Source organism: Eumetopias jubatus, unplaced genomic scaffold, assembly GCF_037043125.1.
Source record: "Eumetopias jubatus isolate StellerSeaLion01/CBP00866 unplaced genomic scaffold, mEumJub1_p1.0 scaffold_2, whole genome shotgun sequence".
In the NCBI taxonomy this organism is placed as follows: domain Eukaryota; kingdom Metazoa; phylum Chordata; class Mammalia; order Carnivora; family Otariidae; genus Eumetopias; species Eumetopias jubatus.
Window position 1 is genome coordinate 85,728,206 of NW_028274808.1, and position 13,828 is coordinate 85,742,033.

Genomic DNA, 13,828 nt, shown 5'->3' on the forward strand with positions numbered 1-13,828 from the left:
GATGGAATAGAGAAACATCAGATATTAGGAACCTCAAAGGATTAGAAAGCCAAGGGCTTCTGTACCCTTCTATACCAAAAAAGGTCTAATACTGTTTTCTTTTTGAGGTGTGGGAGGCTGAGGGGGAAGCCCAGCAAGACCTGTCACATGGTAAGCCAAATAAAGGGATCCATCCCTGCACTGATAATCTGGGTGTTAGCATTCCCTGTGCAGTCTTATTTTCAGCTGGTCTCAAGGTAGCCTCCACTAAAGAGGCAGGGTCCTGTGATGATGAAAGCATACTTTGAGAATTTGGTCTAGAAAAGTGCTTGATTGTGATTCCTAACAGGTGGAACTAGAAACACAGAATTTTTGAGGGGATTTTACTTCCAAAGAAATGTAAGCTTGGCCTTAAAACAATGGGCACCAAGTTCATGCCAGCAATAAGTGCACTACTATTTTCACAACTCCCATAAAGGGCAAATTCCCAGCATCTACTTCAGACAGAGCCACGGAGAGAAGTGGATAAGAGTAATATTCCAGAGTGGAAGCCATTGAGGGTAATGATGAACAAGGGAGTCTCTTGCCAGACAGCAGAATCAGGGTCTGATCAAGGAGCTTTTTTTGGTCAGAAACAGCACAAGCAGGGGGAGCGGCAGGCAGGGGGAGAGGGAGAAGCAGGCTCCCCGCTGAGCAAGGAGCCCGTTGCGGTACTTGATCCCAGGACCCTAAGATCACAACCTGAGCAGAAGGCAGATGCTTAACCAACTGAGCCACCCAGGTGTCCCAAGGAACTTCTTTATCATCAGGGATACACTCTTCTCAGGGTTTCCCAGGAATATCCCCACAGTGGCTTTGAATCAATACATGTTTCCCTTTATTCCATTTTCCAAGTTGAGAGGTTTTATTTGGGTTTCCTGTCCTCACCATACCATCATAAATGGGCAGACTTAAGGGTGAGAGGAAATAATTTGCCCATCGGTTTAGACGTCAGACTATTAGAAGCCACATCTACAACTGATGGACCTTGATGAAGATCCTGGATTTTGCGTTGAATCAGTAACTGGTGAGGAAGGGTGGAGTATGGGAAGAAGGTTGTGCACAGAGATTTAGTAGCAAGAGAAGAATGCTGTGGCTGCTAGTTGCTACCAAAATCCTCCATGTGCTTTTATGGTAATAAAGTGATAGCTGGAATATGGCTTCTAGCCAAAGACTACATTTCTCAGCTCCTGCAATCTAGATGTAACTAAGTCTCTTCACCATTGGAATGTAAGAAAACATATGTGCCATTTCCAGGCAGGCCTAACCCTTAAAACTTTGCATATGTGTCCCATGTAGTTTCTCTGTAAATTAGAATAGTGATTAGTTAGAGTGATTTAGAAGCCATGGTCGAAAATGGCAGAGCTATCCTCAACTCAAGTCCCTGAATCATTATGTGGAACAAAGCCTGCTAGCTTGCAGTGTTTAACCTCAAGACCATTAGTTGGGAGAGAAACTTCTGTATTATTTTATTAGCATATCTCTTGTTACAGGAGCTTAGCCTAACCTAAAAATTATAACCACCTTTCCCCTGGCAATCCTGGATCTGTCTCCAAATTCTTTGTTTTATTTCAAAAAGTTAACGTATAATATCCTGTAACATTTGTTTTAATAAAAATATTCCCCTACACATACAGTAACTAGTACTTAAATAAGATATGCTACTTAACCCTGTGGCTTTGAACAACCCTGGATATACCACTACACCATTATATACACCAAGTTACTATATTAATACACACACACTCTCTGAAACAGCTTTTTATTAAACAGCAAAGCAAAATTGCAACACAATTTTAAATGTTTGTAAATTAGGTCACAAAAGGGATGCAAAATATTTGCAGTATAACTATTATATTCATACAGCTAAAGTCATTCATTGAATCGTACACCAGTACAAACATAAGATTATTCCAGGATTAAAAGCCCAAATCTAACAACCAAAACTGTATCAGTGGATCTCTTTTCCTATTTAACATTTTAACATTACTTCTGATACTAATTTTCTTACCAGATGGAATCTACAAACTAAATTTTTAGAAACCGTAAAAGAGTGACTAAAACTCTGCAAACCAAGTAGTTAGGTTTACAGAAAATTCTGGGAGAAGTGGTGAGATTAAAATACTGAGAAAATAACATCTAGTATACATGTAAAACTCTCTCATTTTATTATTCATGATTCTGATACTAATACACCCTAAAGGGATTTTGCAAAAGTTGATCTGCTGGGTACTACAAATAAAAGTTAAACTAAACTTTTTGTAACTGTTCTCTTCCAGATGTGGTTGACATAAGGTTAGTCACATTTAATCTACTTTCTCAGATATATATATATGTGTGTGTATATATATATATACACACACACACATATATATCTAGTCTGTGTCAGAGATCATACAAATCTGGAGTAAAAACATTTTGGAGTTGGTTACTACTGTTTGCCAGGTACCTTTCCCATCCTATTAATGTTTTTCTCAAAATTTTCTATTCCAAATGTATAAACAGAGCTCATCTTTCCAGATACTAATCTTTCTCCACGTTTTGTGCAAAAGGAAGGTTTTAACAACCAAGCCTTCCCAATTTCACAATTCAGTTGCAAAGAAAAGTCTTCATATTTATAGCCTCTGTTTTCAACTGATTAAAGAGAAACCAACAATCCTATCTTATTATTAACTATGAGAAGCCCTAACTGAGAAAGTATCTTATTTTAGTAAGTTTCAACAATTCAAGCTCAGGTTACTCTCACAGATGATTAACTATTAAAATTACTTTTACAAATGTAAAACCAATTTTTTCCTTAGGGGAAGGGAAATGGAAAGGAAGCAAATGGAGAAGAGGCACAACATGGTGGACAGGGTACATAAAGCTGTGCGTTCAGTACATGATTTTGGTCACTTTTCACAACACGGTGGTTATTTTCCTGTTATCTCTTACTATGCCTATAATAAAAGACAGTGGTAAACCTATAAATCAAAGCAAATTTGATAAAACATTATTTTCAAGTTTCATAAATATATGCATTTCTAATTATAAAGTCTCTACATTCGCACATTTTCATAGACTAACATATACACAAACTCATGAAGTCTTCCGTTATGCTCTTAATTTTGCCTAGATATGACATTATCTTCATAAATATTCAATTAAGCCACAAACAAAAGTACTATAACTTTTTAAATCTATCCAGGTTTTAAAGAAAAAAAGATCAGCAGCAATTCCATAAAACAGAAGGGATGTTAATCCCTTACTTTCTTTTGCTTTTTGTGTCAGTTGTTTGAAAAACACTAGAAGCTGACATGAGGTTTTCTATATATTGTCCAAGAACTTGGTTTTCTGATTTTAGCTTCAGATTTTCTTCCTTAACTGCATCTACTCTTGCGGAGAGGTCTGTATTTAAGAATAAAAAAGTCCAGTATCAATAAAATGATGGCAATGACTCCATACTATAAAAGACTTAAAATTCATTCTTAAAAGAGATAACACAATCTTTAAATTTTCTGCTTTTAAATTCAGGTAACTTTAGAAATTAAGGTAAACAAAGTAAACTGAGTGCAAGTTAATAGCCAAAATTCTTAAAAAGAGATTTCACATTAGACTAAATGTTGGTAAATAGCATCTATGTTGAGTAGTTATTTCTTAAAATGGTTATTTCCATAAGATATGGACTTGGTTCTTAAAATGTGAATTTTGGTTCATGTTTTATCAACACAAAAACGGTAACATCTTTGTTAGAAATGCTTAAGAAAATGTGGCAGGCAAATACAACTCAATTTATACACTGGATATGGAAAGTCAGTTTCCAAGCAATTGAGCATTTTGTATTTTTACATTTGCAGGAAATTCAAAAGACATAGTTCTTAACGATCAAATAAAACATTATCTCCATTCATTAACAACTAAGTATTGGGTGCCCTTTAAGAGCCAGGCACTGTTCTAGAGGCAACTGTAACAAAAGCCCTGGCCCTCACAGAGCTTACATTCTAATGTGCATGTGGGCACATGTGCATTTGGGGGGCTCCAACCAAGTAGCGCTCAGGAGAAAAAAGAAGGGTAAGAGTCGCAGGAAGCAAAAGGGAAGTTGTCTTTTTATATTCATATAGTCAGCGATATTTTGATAAAGGGAATTTGACCAGAGACCTAAAAGAAATGAGGGAATGAGCCATCTAGAATGCGAACACCTAAGGGAAAGAGATTGAAGCAGAGAACAGCAACCACTAAGACGGTCAGTAGAAGTGTGCTGAAAGAACAGCACGGAGGTCAGTGTGTGAGGCAGAATGCATGAGGTGGAGAGTGGGACATGACTGACTCTGAAAGGTAAAAGGAGGTAAGAGATCTCCAGAGTAACCTGGCTTTTATTATCTGTGAAACGGGAAGCCAGTGAGATGACGTGATCTGCTCACCCTGCTGTTCAAACAAAACAAAGCAAAACACCCACAGCCTCTTAATTTCATTAAAAACCAAGATGTTTCAGTGGTAGTATTAATTTTATGCAAGACACTCAGAAAATGAAAACACTCAGATCGACCCACTTTTAATCTCTGAAGCTAAAACATTTTTAAAGTAAAAACTTCAGTATAAGCTTTATTAAAGTGGACTTAGTAATAACACAATGCAGGGGCTTAAGGGGCTCTCATATCATAAACAGCATTACATTAACCCCAGAGGGATGCATAGGAACACTATTTGACTTTCTTATCGAAGCACATCTGTTCTTTAAAATCACCAGCCAAAGCTGCAGGCAGGCAGGAAAAGAAACTATTGAAATGGACTTTGAAGTTTATACTTTTAAAAACTGGGGACATGCTAACAAAATTTAGCAAAACAAATGCTTACAATTTCAACTAATTAGATATTATTCAAGAAAACTACAAAATGCAAGCTAACCTTCAAGTGTGTGTTGAAGTTCCAACACTTGATTAATAAGTCGTGTTTTTTCCTCCAGTTCCACCTGATTTTCAGCATCCACTGCTGTAATACAAAGGTTCAGATTTACTATTAATTAACATTAGGTACCATCTGTGTAGTGTAGCACTTAAAGATATGCAAAATTTTTGATATTCATTATCTTACTTGACTTAAACAAGAGCCCTGTAAAGGAAAAAGTTAGATGCCCACATGGCAGATAAGGACACCGAGGTGAAGATAAATTGTTTTGCCATTATCAATCCTTTCTAGATCTAGAGAGGATACAAGTAAGTAAATTAGCCAAATCCAAGCCTCTAAATATTGCTTCACTGTTCTTTCCATTGCTTAATTAAGCCAAAAGCATCCACAAAACCAGGAACGCACAAAAAGGAAAATAAAGCACATACCATCCATGTCAGCATTCATCATCTCGGGTAACAAGCTTTTGGGTCTTGGGTACAAAGTCCTTGATGAATGGTCTGCAATAAGAGAAAGTTAGAAACAAACATATAGCAATAAAATACCACTGTACATTTATTAAGTTTTTTAAAGGAGATAATGATCAAAGTTATGGAGGAACAAATACAAAATATTAGAAATTTTAAATATGTTATCTTCTTGGAAAGCAGTATGGTAATAACTTATATTCACAAAAACATTTAAATATTTTTTAATAAGCAGTTTTGCTCTTGGAAATTTAGCCTAAGGAAAATTACAAAGAAGGAAAAAAATTATATACATAAAATCTTCACTTCAACCTTATTTACAACCCATGAAATTGGAAACAACAGAAACTGTCCATTCAGAGTCTGGTTAATAACTGCAGTTTCTAATCTAGAGGCTACTAAAAATAATTATGATGACTATAACATGGAAGAATGTTTACAAAATTGTGTATTCACTGATGTAAATTATGTAAAATACACATAAATACAAATAAAGAGAATGGCAAAATGAAAAGGATCTCTTTAAAATATTTTTAAAATCTCTTTAAAAATATTTTTCATTATTAAAGTATTACTTTACAGGAGCACCTGGGTGGCTCAGTCATTAAGCATCTGCCTTCGGCTCAGGCCGAGCCCCATATCGGGCTCCCCACTCAGCGGGAAGCCTGCTTCTCCCTCTCCCACTCCCCCTGCTTGTGTTCTCTCTCTCTCTCTGTGCCTCTCTCTGTCAAATAAATAAATAAAATCCTTAAAAAGTAAAAATAAAAAAAGTATTACTTTACATGTGCTGTTTAATACTTTTAATTGATAAAGTTCAAGAGAAAAATACTAGCTATCTGAAACACTAATATGGGAAAAATGAAAAATATCAACTTGTTACCTCCTGGTTATGGTTAAAACAGATTAATTAGGATGTGTATAAGGAAATAAATATCAACATTTTATTGTTTCTGTAAAAGATTCCAAAATATTGGGGCACTTGGGTGGCTCAGTTGCTTAAGCATCTAACTCTTGATTTCGGTTCAGGTCATGATCTCAGGGTCATGAGATTGAGCCCCGTGATAGGCTTCACACTTAGTACAAAGTCTGCTTAAGATTCTCTCTCTGTCTTCTCCGTCTGCCCAACCCTCCACCCCCAGGTGTGTTCTCTCTAAAAGTTTCCAAAATATTAAAACATAAAATTCCTGTGAAACATGTTCTGCTCTATAGCTAATATTCATTTCATATTCAGTGTGCTCAAGATTTTTAAATAAGCCAGATTATTACTGGAAACAGATCTGGTAAGCAATCTAATCTACTCACTGAAGCAATTTAGACCTGTCAATATTGTTACTCTTTCAACAAATTATTTATAGAGCACCTTCTATACCAAAGCATTCTTATGCCTCTATATGCTAAATAGTAGAACCCCGACCTACTGAACAAGGATGTCTACATTCTAGAACTAGAATCCTGAGTTTTCAGTGTATTGAATATTCCCTCACAGTTTTAGTTAATAAAACTGTGTGACACTTCAGATACTAGCATGAACGTGGAAATAAAATGCTCAGTGTATGCATAAACCACCTCTGAAATAAGAGATCACTTGTTGGTCTAAGAAGAAAGACATTAAACATCCTTTATATAGCATTATTAAAGAATTAGCTAGCTACAAATGCTACAAAACTGACCTAATGCTTAATAATTATCTACTCTGAGTCTTCTAGCATCTTTCTACTTATCTAGCGTTAGAGCTACTTTCCCTCAAATTGTTTGCACATGGCTTTAATTCTCAGGTTCTTTGTACTTCAGAGAAAGTTCACACATATATATGGGATATAATATGTATATATTATATACATATTACATCTGCATTATACATATGTAACATATTATGTACATATGTAATATGCATATAAACTTTTTCTGAAGTACAAAGAACCTGAGAATTAAAGCCATGTGAAAAAGATGTAATATATATAGTTGCATATATATTATATACTATATGTAATATATAAACATAATGTATATTAATATGTAATACATTTTAGTACATCTACATGAATCCAAGTAGACTGATTACTAAAAATCTCTTCAAAAATTCTTTATATTATTCAACTTCAAAAATTATCCCTCTCCATTCAGTCAACAACATACTGCTTTATACGTGAAGAGGAGTGTTGGCAGTGAAAACTTTATTTGGCACTTGACATAGCGAAGAGCACTTTTCCTACCATTTCAGCTACTGACTTGGCTAACACAGGTCTGGGATGGATGACATAGGCAACAGCCAAAAGCAAAAGTGATCCAGGGAGTACTCAGCAACAGTAGCCTGCAGCTTGGCTATCTCTCCTGCTAAATAATATACAAAAGCACTTCAAAATCCTAATATTTAGCGTTTTTAAGAATACAAAACAAAATTTTCATGACAGCTGAGAAGAGTTATAAAATACACAAGCAAAGCAACATGTAATCATGCAATCAATGCAACTGACTTTGAAATCAGGTTTAGTATAGGGATGTGGAATACTTCTTTTGCCTATGTTTCAGTCTAACACTGAAATTAAACCAAAAAGTCTTCTACAAAAGTAAAGTGTTCCAAATTGATCAATGTAATAATGAAGCCAGTTTCTGAAATTTTGGCCACAAGGAACCCAAACAATAGAAAATCTTTGTATGGTTTATCAACAGTTTGACTTCATCTGAAAAAATGAAAGAAAAAAAGGCAGAAAAATGGGGTGGAGGAGGTTTATGAGAGGGAAAATGAAGCTTAGAAACACACATTGAAGACTGGGGTGGAGGCAAGAGCACAAAAGCCCACCCAGTGGGCACAAGGACAGTGCTGTGCAATATACAACACAACCCAAGAGAACACTATTCACATCATAGCCTGTGTAAGATGGCACCTCGAGGATTATACAGTGCAAAATCTGCTAACTCTATGTGGCAGCCCTGTGCAAAAGGGTATTCATGACTCTTCAATGAGGCAGACAAGAGCATTGCCAGCTATCTCTGCACAATAAGAAAGACAAATAGCAATTTTCTCATATTCTGCTGTGATTAAACAGGCTAGCCTCAAAATGCTATTCTTGTATATATTCAAGGTCTTCCAGTAAATTTAGAGTAATAAGCTGACTTATTATACATACATAAATCAGAAGGTTGAGTTTATTTTTTTTTAAAGATTTTATTTATTTGACAGAGAGAGACACAGCGAGAGAGGGAACACAAGCAGGGGGAGTGGGAGAGGGAGAAGCAGGCTTCCCGCTGAGCAGGGAGCCCGATGCGGGGCTCGATCCCAGGACTCTGGGATCATGACCTGAGCCAAAGGCAGACACTTAACGGCTGAGCCACCCAGGCGCCCCTCACTGAGCTCTTTAGATCAAAGTATTTTAGCCACAGATTTTCTTTCAAAATAGGATCAATCCTCAAACCTCACAATGTCTACATTAGCACAGGTACTATGTCATAATATGCACTTAATACCAGACTGAGTTTTTCAACTATAAAACTCAGTCTTTTTCTCAGTCTACAGTTGCTATCACATCAATCCAATTTCATGTGAAATGTGCTTTTCAGAGTTCATTTTTGGGGTGCCTGGGTGGCTCAGTTGGGTAAGCATCCTACTCTTCATCTCAGGGTCCTGATTTCAAGCCCCGCAATGGGCTCCACACTGGGCGTGGAGCCTACTTAATAAAAAATTAAAAAAAAAAAAAAGAAAGAAAAGGAAAGAGAAAAAAAGAGTTCATTTTCAGTTCCTTCTGTTCCTGTACAAAAATGCAAAGCTGATGTGAAAAGAAAATCCAGACCAAAGTATCTCAAGCATGAGGACAATGAAAGGAGTGTGTGGTTCTAAGGCTGATCTGTTTATCCTAAAGCTGCCTTCATTCCAAAATGGATATGGTTCTCCCAGATCTGTCAACTCTGACCTAAGCCTGGGTCAGATCTGAAAAGCTTTTATCAAAAATTACAGTACGTTCTGGGCCCATTTTCATCTAGCCTTGGTTGGTAGAAGAGAATCCGGAATTATTTTGATAATTTAAGTCCAGGAAGCAAAAAGTACGGAGAGAACAAGAGTCAGAAAGTGTGACAATCATTACGACGGACCCATTTTTCCATGCCCACATACCTGTGATCAAAGATTACTGTTTTACCAAAGGAGACCTCTACCTACTCTTATAGTACCCTGAATAGTACCACTGTTAAGAAGCAGTTTAGCCCAGTGATAAAGGACATAAATTTATATTACTTGGATTTAAATCCTAGTTCTGCTATTTATAAGCTCTGGAAACTTGAGCAAGGTTAATATCAGCCTCAGTTTCCTCACCTGTAAAATGAGGATAAGAGTATGTACCTCATAATTTTTTTATGTAAAATAAAAGTTTATTTACAAATTGTTTTCTAATCCATCAGTTCCCTCTGTTCTTTTTTCAATTTTTTATGTTAATCACCATACATTACATCATTAGTTTTTGATGTCGTGTTCCATGATTCATTGTTTGCGTATAACACCCAGTGCTCCATGCAGTATGTGCCCTCTTTAATACCCATCACCAGACTAACCCATCCCCCCACCCCCTCCCCTCTAGAACCCTCAGTTTGTTTTTCAGTACGAACCTCATATTTTCGTTGTAAGAATGAGGTGATATATATAACTTGCAATGGTACCTCATACATAGAAGGTATTCAATAATGTTAGCTATTATCTCCTCTACCTTTTGGCTCTAATTCAGTCCACAAAAAGAAATTTTGGTAAAATCATCTGGTCTAGCTGCCTCATTTTACAAACAAACAAACCGAGGCCAAAAATAGTAACAGCTTACCCAAAATCACTACTAGGCTAGTTTTTTCCATCACACTACCACAGGTATGCTCTGAGACCTAAGATTTTGAGAGTTTTTCCTGATACCCATCCAACCTCAACCACCCAACTTTTCAGCATCTAAAACTGATTTTCACGTCATCCGCTTACTAGTGAACAAGACTACTAAAATGATGTCACTGTTCATTAATATACTAAATGCTTTACATATATTATTAGTTCATCAAATCAACAGAAAGGCATTGTGATTTATATTTGTGGGTACTGTACCTCAGAAAGGCTATGTATCTGCCTTAGAATTCACAGCCAACATTTGTACCAAGATGTTAAAAGCAGGTCTCACTATAAAGTCCTTGTTTTTTCCATTGTGTAATGGAAATACAGCCCTAATCTATGTCTGCCAAATATTTTGCAATCTTTGATGTTACATTCCTTTGATATTTTACGAAGCAACTGAAGATAAATTTCATTCCATTCAAGCTGCATCAACTTTCAACATGGTTTGTCTGTTCAGGCCTGTTCAAGTTTTGAATTGTTCTGGTCAAACAAATCCAGTTTCAAGATTCCATAAGATTAAGGGATTGGCCAAATGAGGATTGGAACGGAAGCTAGATCCCCAGAGAATGGCTAGTTATAGTGAATTTAATCAATGAGTACAGGCACAGAATATATAGGCATAGCTTTGGATCCTCAGGTACAGACATACAGTGCTGGGGACATAGGATAGCAGGTCCTTAACATTGTTACGTCATAGTAGCGGAATCGATATATTGTATAACAAAAGTCCTGCCTTTCGAAAGGCATCTTCTTTCTCCTTTTCGATCCTAACTCCCCAAAACTTGCTCGGCAGGATCCTTGAGGGAAGCCCAAGTAGAAACTAACCCGGGAGCTCCTCTCGGTGCCAGGAAAGCGTCGCCAGCCCTTATTTTACCCTCGCTCGCCACCCTCCCCGCCTTGGCGTTCTCTCCTCCTACCTCCCGGGCTCTCGGTAGAGCAACCACGGACAAGTGCAGGCGTGCCAGGTCCATCCCGCCCAAACGCCCCTCTGCAGCCCCAGTCAGGGCGGGAGGCTGGACAGCGGCCTTCGACTAAGAGGCGGGAGAAGGCAGCGGGAGATCCGCCTCAGGTACGCGAGCAGCCCCTCCCCCAAAGGAACCACTGGGCCCAATAATGAGAAGATGAGGAGGTTGCGCAGGGGTTCTGCAGGGAGTCAGGCCTGAGGCGCCCACCAAAGGCCCAGGCCCGAGGCCGCTCTTCCTGGGGACACCTGGTGCCCCGGGCCGCGTCCAGCCCTCCCCGCCCTGCCCGCCCTGCCCGCCCTCCAGCTTCTCGGCTGTACCGAGGGCGCGACTCCAGTCGCCCGGGGCCAGGCCCTCCGCTGCCCACGACTGCCCTCACCTGCCGTTGAAGGCGCTGGGAGTGGGAGGGATCGCGAAGACGCCTCAGGCCCCAACGCTTGGACCAACTGGTACCGGCAGCTCCGCCCTCTGCGCCCACAGAGCGTGCGCCGTGTCGGGAGTCCCGCCCCGTCCCGCCCCATCGCCCACCAATCCCCACTCAAGAAGATACGCCTGCGCATTAGCAGTACGACGCCCCAATCGTCCTTTGTCAAAGCCCGAGGATCCACCTTTTGCCCTAACAAAAGGACGTTGGCATCCAATCAGGATTGAGGCTGTTGTGGGCGGGTCCGGTAAAAGCAACAGCCAATGACAGTACAGAAGCGAAGTTAAGCGTGAGAAAGCCAGTCCAAAGAAAGCGGCTCTTCAGTCTCAGCAGGAGCCAGAAAATTGGGATCAGAAAGCCAGTATGGGGAAAATTTTGACAGCTGTCAGGAAGGAGATTGGTAAAACCAAATGCTGGGGGAGAGGGAAATCATTCAAATTTAAGAAAAGGGCATTTGTGGAATAATGGATAAAGCCAGTACAATACCGAGGTACCTCAATTCTAAAAGCAGACTTTTCCATATTTTTTAACTTCCCAAATCGGAAAGTTCATAAGTACACCCCTAGTGGATTGTTCCTCTCCACATCCTTTCCAAACAATTATTACGTCCATAGTGCACTTGACCATTTAAGAATATTTTAGAATTGAGAAAATACCTTAATATAGAGCTTTCGCTCACCTTAACTCATTTTGATTCTCACAGCAACCCACCCTTAAACTGAAGCTTAAGAATAAATGCCTTGCTCAAGGTCATGACATGCAGTGTGAAATGCTGTGGCCAGGCTTTGGGATGTGATGTAATCTGGCTTGATCGCTTTCATTGAGATCTAGCACTTGACACGAAGCGGCATCCTGCTTGTGTTTAATATTTGTTGAGTACAGGTAATAATACTATGTTGTTTTGGCTTCAGCACATTCTCCTGAGTTGTAGAGGCGAACCTATCTCTGTTTCTTGACTTTTCACTTCTGGTTCAGTTTGCTGACATACCGCCTTAATCTTTTTAAGGAATATGTAAAAAATCTTCCATTCAGTATTTGAGAACTATACGTTTGGCTGGACTATGATAAATAATTTGAGAAAATGTACTAGAATGCAGCACAGGACCTAAATAAATGCAAAATAAGAAAGAAAGTTCCAGGGTATATCCAATAGGAGTGTCAAAAAGAGAAACTAGAGAGAATGGCTGTGAGCAGTATTCAAAGAATAATAACTAAGAATTTTTCAGGATTATGGAATATTTGAGTGCTCAGATTCAGGAAGCACTTATTCTTGAGCAGGTTTAAAATAAAGAATTCCATATGTGGACACATCCTGATGAAACTGCAGAACACCAAAGACTAAAAACTATTAAAAGCAACTTTTTTTGTTGTTAGAGCGGCTTTTTTTCAGTTTTAAATAGAGTAAAATGTACATAATGCAAAATAATTTATCATCTTAACTATTTTAAAGTGTACAGTTCAGTAGTGTTGAGTATATTCACATTGTCATGCAACCAATCTCCATAACATTTTTCATCTTGCAAAACTGAAACTCTATACCCATTTAAAAACAACCTCCCATTTATCTCTACCCCGAGCACCTGGCAACTGCCATTCTTTCTGTCTCTATGAATATGACGACTTTAGGTACCTCATGTACGTGGACTCTCTTACAGTATTTATCTTTTTGTGACTGACTTATTTCACTCAGCATGACATCCTGAAGGCTCATCCATATTGTAGCATGTGTCAGAATTTCCTTCCTTTTTAAGGCTGAATAACATTCCATTGTAGGTATATACTACATTTTGTTTATTCATTCATCTGCTGATGGACACTTGGGTTGCTTCCGACTTTTAGCTATTGTGAATGCTACTATGAACATGATGTGGTACAAATATATCTTGGAGACCCTCTCATCAATTCTTTTGGGTATATATCCAGAAGTGGAATTACTGAATTATATGGTAATTCTATTTTAAAAGCAACTTTTTAAAATGTGGTAATGACACAAGAATAGACAAAAAGAAAATTAGAGTACCTGTACCTGGAAGTTGGTATACACTAAAAGTGTCTGATAAGAAGTAAGTGTTGGTCAGGTTGTGGGAAAGAACTATGCATGACTCTTGAAAGTGTAAATGCTACAATAATTTTGTTGTTGCTGTGGGTGTTTTTGTTTTGTTTTGTTTTGTTTTGTTTTGTTTTGAGAGAAAGAGAGAGAGGAAGGGCATACAGA

General features: G+C 38.2%; 1 protein-coding gene across 1 annotated transcript; it reads right to left on the reverse strand.

The window, feature by feature from the left end:
* Positions 1–1,810: 1,810 nt before the first annotated feature.
* On the reverse strand, positions 1,811–11,749 carry SCOC (short coiled-coil protein). Its single transcript, XM_028102369.2, has 4 exons — positions 11,569–11,749; positions 5,331–5,402; positions 4,903–4,986; positions 1,811–3,405 (listed from the first exon to the last, which is right to left on the reverse strand). The coding sequence occupies exons 1-4, from the start codon at positions 11,747–11,749 to the stop codon at positions 3,263–3,265; spliced, it is 480 nt and encodes a 159-aa protein (XP_027958170.1). The 3' UTR covers positions 1,811–3,262.
* Between the last annotated feature and the right edge of the window lie 2,079 nt (positions 11,750–13,828).

Excerpts from the sequence above, each read along its gene's own strand:
- SCOC (XM_028102369.2), bottom strand. The coding sequence starts at position 11,749 with ATGCGCAGGCGTATCTTCTTGAGTGGGGATTGGTGGGCGATGGGGCGG. Across the intron at positions 5,403-11,568 it reads CCCAGCGCCTTCAACGGCAG|ACCATTCATCAAGGACTTTG; the intron begins GTGAGGGCAGTC and ends CTCTTATTGCAG. Across the intron at positions 3,406-4,902 it reads ACTTCAACACACACTTGAAG|ACCTCTCCGCAAGAGTAGAT; the intron begins GTTAGCTTGCAT and ends TCTTAAATACAG.